Genomic DNA, 18,117 nt, shown 5'->3' with positions numbered 1-18,117 from the left:
TCCCCACCTAGTGATGAAAAAAAAGTACATCAGCAGTAAATACTGGTGGTAAGTTGAGTTTTTTTATTGTTAATTACTTAATTTACGGAACTGTTTTGATAAATTTTGGTCAATTTCTTGGCATCCCAAAAATAGTAATATAAGATAAAAATATCTGCACCTATTTTTTTTTAATTTCTATTTTATATCCTTTTTGACAATATCGTGAAACCGTCACTAAAAATTTAGGCAGCTGCCCGGATTCTGGCACTACCTTCCTAAAGTTATACGAGCCGCCACTGATTTGAATCAACATGTGATAAATTTTTGGAATCAGGTCAGCTAGAGTAATCCGAAAATTGAGACAAAATGGGGGTGTTCCATTTAAAAAAAAATGACGGTGACGTCATTACTCGAAAGTAATTCACCCTGTATATTTGAATATTATTTTAAAATACGGTAAATTAAAATCAAAAATCGACGTGTTTCAGGATTATTTCTTAAAATGCTCTGTTTAGCTAAAAAAGAATTTGTTCCATACTTTACGGACACAGTGTATATTGTTACCTTGAGAGTTATCTCCCAAGCCCTATGGTGAAAGCCCATCAGGACCTGGTCCTTTGTGGATATCTAAGGTAGACAGTTTTTCATAAATCCCAGAACTAAATATACTAAATTGTGATATGATTTATCATAGAGAAATCATATTATACACTCAAATTAACATGAATTTACTGCTGACTGATCAGATTGTCCAACGGTATGTAACTTTTTAAAATCCAAGCTATGAGAAAAAACTGTGTATTCCTTGGACGTTTTTGATTATTTAGTTATTAATTATTCACCTACATATTTCCGATTCTGGCCTACGGTTTGTTGACACTTATTTTCAAGTTCATTCAAAACTGACATGTCGCAAAACGTAAACAAACTTTTGTCAAAACAAACAATCCGCTGAACGCCACAATCTTTAGGACTAGGACATGTCGCTATCAGTTAACCTCACGTCTTCAACTATGACACCATTTATTGAAGAAAAAAACATTAAAAAACTGAGGGAGTTTGAAAAGATTGCCAAAGGTTGGTACATTGGTTAATATCTACTTGTTTTGGTGTATTGTGATAGAGATTAAAACACCGACTTATGTTTTTTTAGAAAATAAAGTGAACAGATTAGATGAAGGATTCTTAAAACGGTTTTTGGTTGGAAGACAGTATGATACCATCGCAGCTTTAAGAGCAGTAAGTAAGTTAATAACTATTTATCAGGCTTTTCTTCTTCTTCTTAGCCTTTTATCGTCCATGTTTGGACATGTGCCTCTCCCAACTCCTTCCATCGGTCTCTACCCTAAGCAGCATATTTCCTATTTGTTCCGGCTATGCTTTTAATATCATCAACCCATATCATATGTGGTCTTCCTCTTGCTTGTTTCCCTCCAAAACCTCAAAAAAAACTCCATCATGGAAAACATCTACATAGCTCTTGATATCATACTTATATGTAATACTGTAAGCTTTAATTTACATCTAAACAAATTTCTTCCATTCTTTACGGTTTAGTGTCAAAATCTTTACGTATGTCCATGTTCTCTTGTCTCCAATATCTCTCCGATTAGTTCATCCAATGTCTGTCCTGGTCTCCCTGTTGTTTGTTTTTCAATATTTTTGCTTCCCATACTCTTACTGGTATGATGTCTTTGACCCGGTGTAAATGACCTCACCAACTCAGCTCTCTATTTTCTATAAATTTCAATGAGGATTGTGTTTTTAGTTCGTCAATTATATTTTTTATTCTATTCATTTTTGTAACAGCTTTAACTCTTCTGGAAAACTTTATCTATTTATACGGCCTGTATCTCGCTATTTTGCCATTCCGTTTGTAACCATTATTAGCTACCAGAAGTCACACAATGTCAATAAACTGTTTTTAAAACTTTAATTTATGTATTCCTTGATATTTATGTTCTGCAAATAAATTTTTTGATCATTGTATAATACAGTTGTAGAGTTATATGTATTCTGCTATTGATTTCTGCTTCTAGAAATCCTTATTCTTCTATTATTACTGGTGAGTATGTAAGAATTTTAACTTGTTCTATTTTTTCCTTCAATTTCGAGATATTCTTCTTCTTTTGGTGTCTATTCGTTTCGAATATTGGCGATCATTCTGGCTATAATTATTTTATTAGCTGATGCTTTAAATAGATTATTTGTTGTTGTGGGAACCAGTTCCTCATGTTCTTTAACCATGATATTCTTCTTCTCTCTATACCTCGCTTTCCGAATACTTTGCCTTGAAGGATTATTTTTAGTAATCTGTATTTAGTAACTACAAATATCTGGGAACCTGGTTAAATGAAAACAATTACCAGGGTAGAGAAATCAGGACACGCATTGAAATTGCAAGACAAGCATTTATAAAAATGAAAAAGATATTTGTTAATCGAGACCTTCTTCTGGAGCTCAGGATAAGAGCCTTAAGATGCTACGTGCTCTCGACTTTGGACTGGACACTAAAAGTAGAAAATATAAAGAAGTTGGAAACCTTTGAGATGTGGTGCTATAGAAGGATTTTGAAAATACCATGGATCCAACGAATTACAAATTCAGAAGTGTTAAGAAGATTACAAAAGGATTGCGAGATGATTAAAGAACATCAAAACAAGAGAGCTAGAATATTTAGGCCACATTACCAGAGGTGCGAAATATGAGATATTAAGGCTCATAATGCAAGGTAAAATAAAGGGTAAAAGATTTATAGGTAGAAGAAGAATTTCCTGGCTGAGAAACTTAAGAGAGTGGTATAGTTGCAGCTCAGTAGATCTTTTCAGAGCAGCCGCCAATAAGGTACGGATAGCTGTGATGATAGCCAATCTGCGATAGGAGAAGGAACTACAAGAAGAAGAATTTAGTGCCTTTTCTTATTATATGTACAAGATATTCTAACTTTCTTTTTAATTGTAAACATCACTTCTCTTTGTTTCCCTATTCCCCATTCTTCGTATAGTAGGGTCTCGTTGAGAAGAATATTGAGAAGATATAACATCGTAGTATTTATCTTCATTCCGTTTTCAGTGGGTAGTTCTTTCCATATTTCCAAATTATTCTGAAGTTTTTTTCAGATTTTTAGACCAGGGCGGATCTGTGAAAAAACGTCTATTTTTGGATGTGCGAGGTGGCATTCGGATTTTTGCAGATAAAGTTAGGTGACAACTTTAACAATAATAATTGACTTATGCTCCTTCTCAAATATGCCCGGAACATTAATAAAAAAATTAAAATATTTAAAAATTTCGAAAAACATAGATTTTACTCTACTTTCGTTGCTTATAACTTTAAAACTATTCATTTTGGAACAAAGTCGTACGGAAATAAAATAAAGATAATTGAATTTTGTATGATAAGCGACTGGTTAAAAATGTCTTAAATTATTACCCCTTCTGCAAAATAGCAATAAATACAAAATAAGGGGGCAAAATAAGCCTGTTGTTATTCAATGTTTTTCAACCATTTTGGTTGCACATAGAACTTTCGTAATTCGCTTAGAAAATTCTTACAACATACTTAAACGTTCACCAAATTTCATTAAAATCGACCTGATAGATTTTGCAAAATAATTTTGCGATCTAAATTTTTTTAAAAAAAGTTCAAATTTTTTAAAATCTTTCTGAAGAAAAAGTAGACTATTTAGAAGTTTGCTTAATTTTTTACATATAAAGAGATTCTCTACTTGTCTAATACACTTTACAGAATTAAAATCGGATTATTTAAGCAGCCTCAGCACTGTTTTAAAGTTATAAACAATTTGTTGGCTTATAAACAAATACAGTGAGGACGTTTGAGTTGGCATAAATTCGTTTTTTCGGAATAGGCGTCTCTGGAGATAAATCCCGAGACAGATCGGTTTTTATTTTTAAATTCTAATTTTTTGGTATATATATCATACTAGTGACGTCATCCATCTGGGCGTGATGACGTAATCGATGATTTTTTTTAAATAAGAATAGGTGCCGTGTGATAGCTCAATCGAAAGGCTATTCAATTTTGTAGTCACTAATATAAAAATTAACATAATTATTTATACAGGGTTTGAATTAAAAAAAAATGAATTAAATTAATTCCAATATTTAGATTACGTCATTACACCCAGATGGATGACGTCACTAGTATGATATTTATGCCAAAAAATTATAATTTAAAATAAAAATCGATCTGTTTCGGGATTTATCTCCAGAGTTGCCCATTCTCAAGAAAATGAATTTATTCCAACTCAAACGTCCTCACTGTATTTGTTTATAAGCCAAAACATTGTTTATAACTTTAAAACAATGCCGAGGCCGCTAAAATAATCCGATTTTAATTCTGTAATGTGTATTAGATAGGTAGAGAACCTTTTTATATGTAAACAAATTAGCAAACTTCTAACTGGGCTACTTTTTTTTTCAGAAAGGTTTTAAAATATTTGAACATTTAAAAAAAAATTTAGATTGCAAAATTATTATTCAAAATCTATTAGGTCGATTTTAATGAAATTTGATGGACGGTTTAAGTATATTGTAATAATTTTCTAAGCGAATTATGAAGGTTCTAAGTGCAACCAAAGTGGTTGAAAAACATTGAACAAAAACAGGCTTTTTTACCCCCTTATTTTGTATTTATTGCTATTTTCCAGAAAGGGTAATAATTTAAGACATTTTTAACTAGTCGTATATTATACAAAATTCAATTATCTTTATTTTCTTTCTCTACGACTTTGTTCTAAAATAAATCGTTTTAAAGTTATAAGCAATGAAAGTAGAAAAAAAAATCGGTATTTTTCGAAATTTTTAAATATTAAAATTTTTTTATTAATGTTCCGGGCATATTTGAGAAGGAGCATAAGTAAATTATAATTATTGAAGTTGTCACCTAACTTTATCTGCAAAAATCCGAATGCCACCTCTCACATCCACCTCAAAACAGATCAGCCCTGGTCTATTTGCAATTACACCAAATCGTTAGCAAATATTCCTTCCAAAAAGTGTCTACTCTTTGCAGATTTCTATACCCTACATTCAGTTTTTACTCTTTTACTATTCTGCAGTTTTACTCTTCTGCATTTCTTAATAATTTCGTCCATAAATATTAGAAAGTGTTAATAAGTTCTCTTCCCCGTCTTAAACCTCCATTTACTGTAAACGTGTCTGTTTAAATGTTGAATTATTACGTGAATGCCATTGTTGATCTCATTTTATATTTTTTTGTATCATCTTTAGTAGCTTGTTGTCCAGTCATTTTCTCTTAGTATTTTCCATAGTTTCTGTAACTTTTCAATCTTCCGGGATATCTTCATTTTTCCAGATTTTATCCATTATTTTTAGTAATATTTGTTCTCCATTTTTCCCATATGTTTTTATAATTTCTGCTATTGTTCTATCCACTCCAGGTGCTTTTCCATACTTCAACGTTTTTATTGCTTCTTCTAGTTCTTCCTCGTTTATTGAGTTTCCTGTGTTTTCTTCGAATATATTATTTTGTTCTTCATTAATGTCATGTTGGTTTATTTGTATATCCGTTAATATTTCTTCAAATGTTGTTTCCATCTTTTAACTATTTAAAAATCCACAAGGAAAAAGTATTCCTGTAGTTGGCTGTATACCATATAATACAAAAAACGAATAAAATCCTTTATTAAAGGTATAGGTATATTTAAAAATCCCTAAAAAGGGCTACATCACAGAACTAGTTTTCGATTGGTTGACCAATCATCAGTGCTTACGTGATCTAACGTGCTAACCACCAAAATAAAATATTATAAAAATATGTGGGTAAAAACCCTTTAAAAGTAATCCATCAAGGAAACATAGATGAAATATGCGAACTAAAGCATGGATGTTCAAAATATTCCATGTAATATGCTCTAGGTACCATTTGAGCTCTAAGTCAACTTGTTCACATGATGACAGTATGGTAGCATTGGTAGCAAGTATGATAGCAAGCTTGGTAGCACTTACTACCATACTGTCATCATGTGAACAAGTTGACTTGGAGCTCAAATGGTACCAAGAGCATATTACATGGAATATTTTGAACATCTTCGCATATTTCATCTACGTTTCCTTGAAAGATTGCTTTTAAAGGGTTTTTACCCACATATTTTTATAATATTGTATTTTGGTGGTTAGCATATTAGATCACGTAAGCACTGATGATGATTGGTCAACCAATCGAAAACTATTTCTGTGATGTAGCCCTTTTTAGGGATTTTTAAATATATACCTTTTATAAAGGATTTTATTCGTTTTTTTTTTAACTATTTGTTTTGTTTCTGTTATTAATTCTCCGTTTTTATCTTTAATGACCTATGCCTATTTCTTGTTTTTTGTGAGATCTTATCGTCTTCAGGATTCTGTAGAATAGCTTTTGGTTACTTTTAAAATCTTCTTCCATTTTATTGCCGTATTTTTCCCAATTATCTTTCTTTGCTGCTGTTACTAATATTTGTACCTTTTTTTCTTTCATTCTCCTATTTATTGTAATTTGTAATTCTCGTTTGTTTGATCTTTTATATTGTTTCCTTGCTTTTTTATTTCTTCGAACCACCACACTGTATTTTAAAAACAAATAAAAAAAGGTTACAGTGTTATCCGAAAAGTACTATACATACATCAACCTTTATTTCCTTTTTTAGATTCAAAATTTCGAAAGTTTCGTCCACCGACACCGCAACAAATGGCTCAAGCTAAAAAAATCTCGAATTGAACTAATCATAAATAGCCAAATTGTCGAAATATTAGAAAACACAGGTCTTCAAGGCCAACATATAGTGTGGATTCGATTGGAAAACTGGGATCCCCAAATAATTACAGCTGATGAAATTTTAGAAGTAAGTCTTATCGTTTCCTCTTATCGTCAGTCTTATCGTCTAGTATCCCAGAAATAATATATGTAATTACAATAGGAAAATTGCACCTTTTTGTTTTATTACATAATAATGTTCGGTTTCGTTTAAAAATAAGATTTCCAAAATTTCAAGCATCAAAAACTCATAATAACTTAGAAGTATAAATTTAAAATTTTCTGTGTATTCAAATCATTTCAAACGATCGAAAAAGCATTTCATGTACGTAAATATAATTTTAATAGAAGTATTTAATATCTGTTGCCTGCTTAATAGTTTTCTTAATAAATCAAGTGTATTTTAAACAAAAAGAAAATAGAACTTTTGGTATATTTTGGTAGATGTTCATTACAGATTGAATGAGGTTTACCTATACAATATTTTTGTGGAACTGTTTTTATTATAGAATTAAAATAAACTAATCATAATAATAAAGTTTAATGTCAATAATGGGTAAGTTACCAGACTGCTCTTTAGAAAAACCCTCTTCGGTCATTTTAAAAAAATTGTCTTAATAAAAACACTCAAATATTATGAACTATATAGTTCACAGCAACTAACTAAAGATTGATAAAACTGAGATACACCATAAAGTGATTAAACAAGTAGAAGAATATCAAACATAATGAATTAATGGCGAGAATTTCAAACTTTATAATGATATGACGTCACGATCAATAATGGCGCATTTTGGGCTAGCTACTATAATTTAAATTTTCTCTCGATTTTAATCGTCTTTAGGAGCCAAACTAAAGACAAAAACAACTTTTTTTCCCTGATAATATATATTTTAAATTATGTTCTGTTGTGATTTATAGCGTTTTTTTCGAATCTAAAATTTTATGTAAGTTCCCTATATTACAATAGTGTAGAATGTGATGGGTTTATGTTAATCTATAAAACTAAAAAAATTTCTGAGAAATAATATTACTGTATATTAATTCATTTCCTAATTTATATAAAACTGATTAAATCAATAGGTTTCAGGTCTGTTATGCGAGTTGCTTTACTCCAAATCGGACGAAGTTAAATATATTGATCTTATTATGGATTTACACAATTTTTCGTTAAAACATATGTACGGAATTTCCCCCAAATTTGCCAGGAGGATGGTGTTTTTTATATCAGTAAGTACCGTATTCTCAATAAATTAACTGCAATAACAATTCAAAGTTTTATTTCCGGAGAAATAAAACCTATAATGAGACCAAGTTTCGTGTGACGCCTATTCGTGATTTCTGTTACTTGCAAACGAATGATGAATAAAAGAAGACACGGGGAGATCTAAAAATTGCACCTCATTGCCTGTCTATTCATCACATCAGAGGTAAACTCTTTGTCATAGGCACTTTTCAGTGCGTCACAGTTTTTCGATTTCTTTCTAACGCATTAAGTTGGAAGTGACGGAAAAAACGTACTTCCGTGATTACAGTCATTTCTAACATTTATTCAAGCTGTTGATAGATGGCGCTATAATCGAACAAAAAATGATTTACGAATTAGACAGGGTGTTTCATTGGGAAACGGAAATACTTTAATTGTGAATAGAGGTCACCGAGGCTGTTCTAGGTATACTACATTTTTTGCCCTACCGACTTTTATAACCAAGTTACAGGGTGTTTTATCGATTTTGCCAATTTCTTTCCTAAGCCATAACTTTAGAACCTTTTAGAATATTTTTTTAATATTTGGTACACATGTGTCTCATCCAAAACCCAAACGACCGACATACTAATCACAAGAAAAATCCAGGTCCGGATTAACAAAAAATTATAAAGTAATTGTGATCCTAAAACAACACCCTGTATGTTGAAATTCTGAAAATCTGTTTGCATATTTGAAAAGAGCACAAAAACTAAGTCTAACCGTTTGCTTAAATTTTTCGGCCCAGACAATTTTATGACTTTAATTTTAAAATTATATTGAATTATATTAAATATATACTTTAAAATTAATCAATACTATTTACCACATTGGAACGACCCAATTATTAATCACAAGAAAAATCCAGGTCCGGATTAACAAAAAAACATAAAGTAATTGTGATCTTGAAAACCCACCCAGTATATTGAACTTTTTAAAGTTTGTTTGCACATTTGAAAAGACCACAAAAATGAGTTTATTGGTTTGCATTAATTTTTTGTGAAGGAAACTTAATGACTTTAATTTTGAAATTAAATATATTGATACTTTTAAGGACATTGAAATTAAAAAGCAGATTTTTAAAGCACTTTTAACAATAAATTATTAAAGTTATTAAATAAATACCCATTTTAAAAAGAATCGATACTTATTTACGACATTTACGACATTCGAACGACCCACTTACAAATCACAACAAAAATCCAGATCCGGATTAACAAAACAATATAAAGTAATTGTAACCTTGAAACAACACCCTGTATATTGAAATTTTCAAAATCCGTTTGCACATAGGTATGAAAAGGGCACAAAAAACTAGGTTTAATCATTCGCTTCAATTTTTTGGCCAGAAAATTTAATGAATTTAATTTTGAAATTATGTCGAAATTTTTAAAAACTCTGGGAAATCATAATAAAAATTTCGATATAATTTCAAAAGTAATGTCATTAAATTACAATAATGTCTCCACACAAAATTAAATCGGGACATTAAACTTAGTTTTTCGTGTTCTCTTCAGGTGTGCAAACGTATTTTAAAAATTTAAATGTACAGGGTGTTTCTTCAAGGTCACAATTACTTTGTATTTTGTTGTTAATACGGACCTGGATTTTTCTTGTGATTAGTAAGTGAGTCCTTCTAACGCAGTAAATAATAACTGATTATTTTTAAAATTAGTATTTATTCATTAACTTGAATAATTTATTATTAAAAGTGCTTTAAAAACCTGCTTATTAATTTCAGGGTTCTTAAAAATTTGAATATATTTAATTTCAAAATTAAAGGTAATACATTTTTGCACAAAAAAATCAAAGTAAACTGATAAACTCTGAATTTTGTGTTCTTTTCAAATGTGCAAACAAATTTTGAAAATGTCAATACACAGGGTGTTGTTTCAAGGTCACAATTACTTTAAGTTTTTTTGTTAATCCGGACCTGGATTTTTCTTGTGATTAATAATTGGGTATTTCCAATGTGATAAATAAGTATTGATTCATTTTAAAATGAGTATTTATTCAATAACTTTAATAATTTATAATTAAAAGTTAATAATACCTGCTTTTTAACCCAGATATTACTGAAACTTTTATTGTTAACATTTTGAATTAATTTCGAATTTTCATGGAAATTATAGCATATGGAACCAAAAAACACAATCATATATTTTTTTATGACGATACCTGTCAAGTTTTGACATCTTCTTTTAAAAGGACGGTAGTAATATACGGTACCAGATATCATATATATTTTATTAGTATCAATTTACAAAGAATGAAAGGATTTAAAACAAAATTTTGGATGTAAAGGTATTTTGCACTTTTCACACAAAAACTGGACTTTTTTGTGACAATATCCACATCGCGATTGCTTTTCTTGATAAAGAACCAAGTGGTTAATACCGTCATATCTTGAATTGGCTACCGAATTCGAATTCCGCTTAGAAGGTCCGCGTTTTGTTTCTTTTTTAAAAGTTTCCAAAATATTAGTTGCAATAGATCTTCTAAATTCAAGTTGATCCAGTTTACCGTCTTGAGTTTTGTGAATCTGCCACGCATTTTGAATAGCCATATCAACGCAATGAGCAAAAAGGGGAAAATACCATTTCTTTCCTCTTATGGACACTCGATATAAACTGATGTTCTGGTCACTGCGATCAACGCCGCCCATGAAGTTGTTGTATATTCTAACAATATTTGGTTGAGGAACTTGAATATGTTTTTTCTCTGCTTGTGAAAATCTCTTTACAGAGAAGCAAGGCATTACTGGTACAAAATTGGAAGCAATAGAAACGATATTATTATCATGCCAGCGGCAAACCACTATTCCTGTATTTTTATCAAGACGATACTCGTATTTACCACGTTCAGTTTTTTTCATAACAGATGAACAGGGTAAAGGGCATTTCATGGTGCGATTTTCCCTTACAGTGCCTGTACCAAATATGCCTCTTTGTTTTAGCTCATGCAGTAAATGAATAGAAGTAAAATAATTATCAAAAATAAGATGGAATCGCCTTTGAGGCCATACTTCATTCAATCTGTCTGCATAGGATAGAACTACTGATGCACCCAATCCAAGGACTTTATATTGTTCAGGTATTGTAGTGGAATTACCTTGGTAAGGAGAAAACCAAACTATGTATCCCTGACGAAGGGCTCCTACCCACATTTTGTACCCCCAACGGATTGGTTTTCCCCTGATGAATTGTTTTGTGGGATGGCGACTAAAATACGGAACCATTGCCTCATCTATGCTGTGATGTTGTTCTAAAGGGGAAAATTGTATAAATTTTTTGTTTATTACGTCGAACAGGGGTCGTATCTTGGCAAATCTATCAAATTTATCTAATGACAAGTTATTGCAAACATGCAAAACTTTCATTATGTGGGAAAATCTATCCCTAGATATAGCAGCTACCACCATTGCGTTGTGCGAATCGTCACGATTTTCCCAGTACATGTACCTTTTCGGCACAACCACATAACCACTCAATACAAGAACGCCTATAAAACATCGAATCTCATTTTGAGTAATGTCGTTCAAAAGATTTCTTTGTCCTGCGTAGATGTTAGTGTATTCGGTAACCAAATTGATGACTTCATCATCAAAAAACAAATTGAAAATTTCCATCGGTGACTGAGTCATTTTCGGTCCAAATTGAGTTTTCCAGTAAGTACAATCAGGGTGTTGATACAAGTCTCCTTGAATCCAGTGTGCAGATATTCTCTTCTCTAATTGATGGGGCAGCTTTTCCTTGGAAAGAAACAAAGCCAATGGTATATTGTCATCATCCGAATCTTCTTCTGGTAGGCTGGAATTCACAGAATCTTGTGGTAATTCAGTCGCGTTGTCAAAAACAAGTTCTACATCGTTTCTCAACTGACTACCCGGTAAATTATTTATTGTAGTTAGTTCTTCATCGCCGGAGTCGCAATCGGTGACATCATCATTGGCATTTTCTGGGGGAAATATGATCAAACCATCTGGAGGGACTGGGATGTCATCAGAATCAAGCTCTTCTAATAGCTCATGCAATTTGAGAGGCCTCCTGAAACAATACGCACGTTGGTAGTACTAATTACTACCGTCCTTTTAAAAGAACAAAATGAAATCCCAAGCGGCGAGCCTTTGAAACAACGTGACAACTATTCGAGCCAAGAATATACGTACATAAGTCCCTATTATACAATAATCCACATGCCAATGCCGTGAAATAACAGTTTTTTAATTCTAGACTTACCTCCAATTATAAGCATCCATTTTGTAGTCCAAAACCTGGCAATTTACACAGATAACCTCACAATAGGGAGTTTTTGTGCACACAAATACGTAAACGTAACGCATCTTTTTGACATATACGCTTGCGCATTAATGGTTGAACTCCCGTATCGCGATACGTATTACCTAAGGTTACGGGCTGGTACGTTAGGTTCATACGCATCCCTATCGAGCCGAAAGTCACCGAATGCACACGAGGATCTTGCCCGATTACCTACCAAATGAACATTTCATCAGCGTACTATCCGTTTATAAACATTTTAAGGTTATATTGGTTATTTAGTCTATTTGAGTAAAATTATTATGTTTGTAATTGGAAATTGGAACTTCATAATAGATTTAAAATTTTATTGTTTTTAAGTTGTCTATTAATAAAGCAAAACAAACAAATCTTGTATTAATTTAAGAAATACAGTGATCACCACAATTAATAACTAGATAAACAAATGACCTAGTTTCAGTAAAATTTTCAAATAAATATTACCACACTATTTACATTATACCTACTGGAATTCTGATGTAGGTATACAATAATTTACAACTAAAAAGTAGGTATAAACAAAAATAAAAAAATTTTAACCTAAGGAAAAATAATATTTTTATATTTAAATAGAAGAAATTAAAACCATACAATTTCATTATTCATTTATCTTTTTTTACATTTGTATATTAATTGTATATTGTGTGAACATTGTTTTATTTTTTTGAATGTCAACGGAATTTAGAAGTGACTTTACGATTTGCTTTACGTTACGTTAAGGCAGTTACAAAAACTACCTATTTTAATATTCATCCTCTACACGTTAGTTGCTTTACGTATACGGAGATGCGTACGTTACGTAGCAACAAAAACTCCCTAATTACAGCATGTGCGCGCACTAAAATCGTTAAAACTTGTCGAATGCTGGCTCTTGAAAACACTCCATCTAGAGCCATCTATCAGTTGGTAGCTGTACTAACCTAAATTACGCATAATTTACACTGCCTTTTAAAAGGACGGTAGTAATATCTGGGTTAATGTTGAGTTCTTAAAAAATTCAATATAATTTCAAAATTAAAGTCAAAAAATTGTCTGGCCGAAAAATCGTAACGAACCATCAGACTTAGTTTTTTGTGCTCTTTTCAAGTATGCAAACAGATTTTCAAAATTTCAAAATACAGGGTGTTGTTTTAAGGTCACAATTACTTTATAATTTTTTGTTAATCCGGACCTGGATTTTTCTTGTGATTAGTATGTCGGTCGTTTGGGTTTGGAATGAGACATATGTGTACCAAATATTAAAAAAATATACAGGGTGGTTCTAAAGTTATGGCTTAGGAAAGAAATGAGCAAAATCGATAAATCACCCTGTAACTCGGATATAAAAGTCGGTAGGGCAAAAAATATAGTACACCTAGAACGCCCTTCGTGACCTCTATTCACCATTAAAGTATTTCCGTTTCCCAATGAAAGACCCTGTATACTGTATATACGATTATAATCTGTTCAATTTATAAGACTATACAAATCAAAGAAAATACCATTTTATAAATGCAATGAACACAATTATTTGTTTTTATAGTCTGGGCATATTATCGGAGAATCTTATGATTGTATTAATAATATAGGTATGCAAAGTCCGCAGATAGTGTGCTACTTTTTTTATAAACAAAATGGCGCCCAAAAATCGTGTTTTTCTCAATTTTTGCTCTATAACTCCAAAGATTTTAACTTAACACCAAAAACACTCACATAAAAATTCACCGTAATTAAATTCTGCATAGAGACGTGTTTTTCCAGATTTACTTCAATGAAAATTTTCCCCGGAAAATGCTGGTTTTTCCAACAAAATCTTTAATTTTCAATTAAAATTTTAAAAAAGTAATTGTTTAGGAATAATTAAATGTCCTGGTCATATAAAAACTCTTTAAGGGCAGGACATCTAGCAAGATCACAGCAGAACAACCCTCCTAGAAAAATCCATAGTCACAACTTGTCGGAAGTAGAAGTAGGGGTAGGCTAAAACTGGCAACAGTTGGCATTGGATAGAACTGACTGGCGTAATAGACTTGGGAAGGTCGAGCTCTTTTATAGGGCTGTAGCACCATTGATGATGATGATTTTGTATCCATATGTCACAACTTGTCGGAAGTAGAAGTAGGGGTAGGCTAAAACTGGCAACAGTTGGCAGTGGATAGAACTGACTGGCGTAATAGACTTGGGAAGGTCGAGCTCTTTTATAGGGCTGTAGCACCATTGATGATGATGATTTTGTAATGTTTTTCTTAATTTTTAGGAATGTCTCCCGGTCAATCTGCTGCACGTGTATGTAATTCGGCAACCTAAGCTGTTCTACGTAGTTTTCTCTTTGTTTAAACCATTTTTGGAGGAAAACATTAGGAACTCTATAAGAATATGTGGACACAATTACGAATTATTGAAAGTAACCATTGGAAAAGATAATCTACCGCCTCAACTGGAGGGTACTAGCGACAAATTGAATCCCAACAAATGGCTTAATCTCTTTTACGACAAAAATATTCAGAAATGTATGTATTTTTCTATTCTTTCACTATATTCTTCACATTTCTGTGCCATTGGTTTTTTTGGGTATGGTAATGAACTTCAAATGTTAGCCATTCTTTCTTTCCCCTGTACCTATAGTAAATTTTATTGAATAATTCTAGTAGTATATCAACGTGGTTCTCTGTTAGTAGTCTTAAGATATCTGTAGGTATTTCATCCGGTCCCATGGCTTTATCATTTTTTATACAGTCGGAAAAATTAAAGAATACCCATGAACGATCACATCAATCACTTATTTTGTATTTGCTATCTCTTTATATAACAAACGTTTGTTATTTATAGAAAAAGACAGCAAATACAAAATAAGTGATTGATGTGATCGTTCACGGGTATTCTTTCATTTTTCCGACTGTACGTATTAGTGCTTTTCCAATTTCTCCTTTGGTAATTGTGGGTACATTTCCACCTCGTGGTGATATTGTCTCCATTCTTTCATCGTCTTCAAATAGCTCTTTTATATACTGTTATGGCTCTGTATTTCTCTCTGTTATGAGATTGATGAGCAAATTATTATTTTAATTAATTACTCAATAATTTTAATTACTGCTTATGTAAAATAAAACCCAATTTAAATTAAATTTTCTAATAAACTTTATTCTCAGGGCTATTTTATTTTTGATGCATTACCTTTGGTTTGTGGCTTCTAGTATCTCTAGTTGCTTACTTCCTCCAGGACAAAACAGGGAAATTAAACACACTCAATGTCATATAAATGTTAAAAATATTATTTATTTATCCAATATACCATAAACATAAGATTTTAAAATATGCAAAAATTTAGATTTGTTGCAACTATTTCTCATCTAATAAATTAAGCTTTAATTCGGATATCTGCTCTGTTTTAACATTATTTACATATTAACATATTTTATTTAAATAATTCGTTATTTATTCTTACAAAATTTAATAAAATTTACTTTTCTCCTTTTGAATTGATTACTTATTTCTTCTTTAAAATTTGGAATGAATAAATAATAATTATGTTATAGAACTGTTCAATACAAAAATAAGCAAATATGGTGTGGATATAAACAAACTCTCTCCGTTTCACAAATGATTTGACTAACCTTTTTGTTTTTTCTCTACTTCTTTTCCCGGATTGCGTCGTCCTCAATTCTCCCACACGTACTCTTAGGATGTTGCGAAAGGTCCATCTCGTCCAAACTGCTTCACAAACAAACAAACAGGACTCGCTCGAATTCTCGACTCAGTTTTCTCTCTGCTCGATATCTTGTGCAAATAGATACCAATCGGCTACTCGTTCTAGACAGAAACAGGAATCTTCCTCGGACACAGGAAAATTAACTTCTCAACTTGGTCAACGATTTCGTTTCAACTTTATTCTGCTCGCAAAGGCCAACTTCACCACTTTACACTGACTTCTCACTTTTAAAAAACTGGACTGCTGTCTCCAGATATTCATTACACAGTGCCTATTTTTTCTCTCGTCAAAATCAGACTTCACACTCTCATCCCTTCCATCCATCATTTTTTACCAATCACAAAACATCCTTTCTACCCACTACACCCATATTATCATTTCTTAAGAACCAAATTAATTTGTATACAACTTTCCAATTTGTTAAATTCCGGGAGACATCAAATTACTTTCGTTGTTTCAAAATGCTAAACAAAAAGCCTTACATTCTAAAATCAATAAATCTGTTTACCGCTTAACCTTCTTCGAATTTTTTATAACATGTCTTATTGTCCATTGAAAGCGAAATAAACTGTATTGTCTAATCTGACCGCACCATTGTTTTAAGTCCGTTCAAAATCCATTAGGAAAACCACCTTAACGATTTCACTTTCTGCGAAAACACTGATTACTAACTAAATTATACTATTACAATTTTTGGTCATATACAGGGCGATGAAAATCTATAATTTCGTGGCCTCTAATATAAATTTATTTTCTAAATTTTTCTCAAAAAAAATTATACAACAATACATATTCTTCTCATCTATTAATTTTCTCTTCACGTTCAATTATTAAGTTGCTACTTTTGTCCATCGCGTTTCTAATACCCCTCTTTTTGTGTATGCCAACCAGTTCTTTAATTTTCCTGTATGCTAAAACTGTCATGTTGTTTTTCGAATTTTTCTACTTCTGAACATATTTCTGTTAGCCACAATTCCTTCCTTGTTTGATTTTTTTTATGATTGTTTTATATCGTTGTTCGTTTATTTTTTCTTTTATTTCCTCCTTTCCTATATAAACTTTATTTCTTGTGTTATCCATTGTTTGCTTTTAGGTGATGTATCCCCCTCCAGTTGTTGTTAAATGATGTTGCTCAGGATCTTCTCTAACGCTTTCCATTTTTCTGTGGAGTTAAGTGGTCCTTGTCTTTCTACTTTCTGGAGTTCCTTGTATATTTGTTCTTTAATCAGCTTGTTTTAGTCAGATTAATTCTAGGTATTTTGGTGGTTGTCTTTTTTTTACTTTCAGTTTCATGTCTGCTAAAACAAGGTTGTGGTCACTTGCTATATCTGCGCCAGTATACTATGGTGTTATGGAGCCTTTGGTTTATAATGATATAGTCAATCTGGTTTCTTAATATGTTTTCGCCGTCTTCTCTAGGAACTTTCCAGGTGTATATTTTTCTGACTGGTAGTTTGTACCATGTTTGTACCATATATCTTATACTCTTATGTACCCAGATAACGTTCCCTATTAACCGTTGGACTGAGCTGTCTTCAGATGAGAACTTCTCTAGTTCCATAGGCTATATATTTTGTTCTGATAGCTAATGGCTACTTTGTAATCATTGTATGATCATTGTATGTGAGATCATTGTTTTTATCAGTTTCTGTGGATCTATCGTTTATCGCTTACCATAGTTCTAGTTTAGTTATAGCTATTATCTAGTACCTTTAAGTACCTATTCTTGATGTATTGGCCATTCTTCTTTTTTCTATGAGGTGAATACATTAAACTGATTTTATATTCTTTTTTTTTCAGATCTAAAACTGTCAGGATATGAATTTTACTAACAATATACAATCAATGTCTTTATATTTATTTGCACTTATTTTTTATAAATAAAATGTAATCATTTCTATACTGTGTTTAATTATACCAACGTATTGGAGAAAGTCCCTATAGTCCAGAGCGCATCTGTTTTGAGATGGACGTTGAGAGGTCACTCATATTTTTTTGCAGAAATTGCTTGGAAATAACTCATATAATAATAATTGAGTTATCCTCCCACTCAGAAAGGTCCGGGACATTGTTTAAATAATCAAAATGTCAAAAAATGAAGGAAAAATTCG

General features: G+C 31.6%; 1 protein-coding gene across 1 annotated transcript; it reads left to right on the top strand.

Annotated features, from left to right (window-relative positions):
* The first annotated feature begins 891 nt into the window (after positions 1-891).
* Positions 892-17,906, top strand: LOC114349362 (alpha-tocopherol transfer protein-like). The gene is made up of 6 exons (XM_028299714.2): positions 892-1,059; positions 1,136-1,221; positions 6,650-6,844; positions 7,840-7,986; positions 14,555-14,807; positions 17,807-17,906. The coding sequence occupies exons 1-6, from the start codon at positions 963-965 to the stop codon at positions 17,836-17,838; spliced, it is 810 nt and encodes a 269-aa protein (XP_028155515.1). The 5' UTR covers positions 892-962; the 3' UTR covers positions 17,839-17,906.
* Positions 17,907-18,117: the final 211 nt, after the last annotated feature.

Source organism: Diabrotica virgifera, chromosome 3 (assembly GCF_917563875.1).
Source record: "Diabrotica virgifera virgifera chromosome 3, PGI_DIABVI_V3a".
Lineage (NCBI taxonomy): Eukaryota > Metazoa > Arthropoda > Insecta > Coleoptera > Chrysomelidae > Diabrotica > Diabrotica virgifera.
Note: the sequence above shows the minus strand (reverse complement) of the source record. Positions and strands in the feature narration are given on the sequence as shown.

Coding starts and splice junctions, on each gene's coding strand:
- LOC114349362 (XM_028299714.2), top strand. CDS start 963: ATGTCGCTATCAGTTAACCTCACGTCTTCAACTATGACACCATTTATT. Junction 1,060..1,135: donor GTTTGAAAAGATTGCCAAAG/GTTGGTACATTG, acceptor ATGTTTTTTTAG/AAAATAAAGTGAACAGATTA. Junction 14,808..17,806: donor CGACAAAAATATTCAGAAAT/GTATGTATTTTT, acceptor TTTTTTTTTCAG/ATCTAAAACTGTCAGGATAT.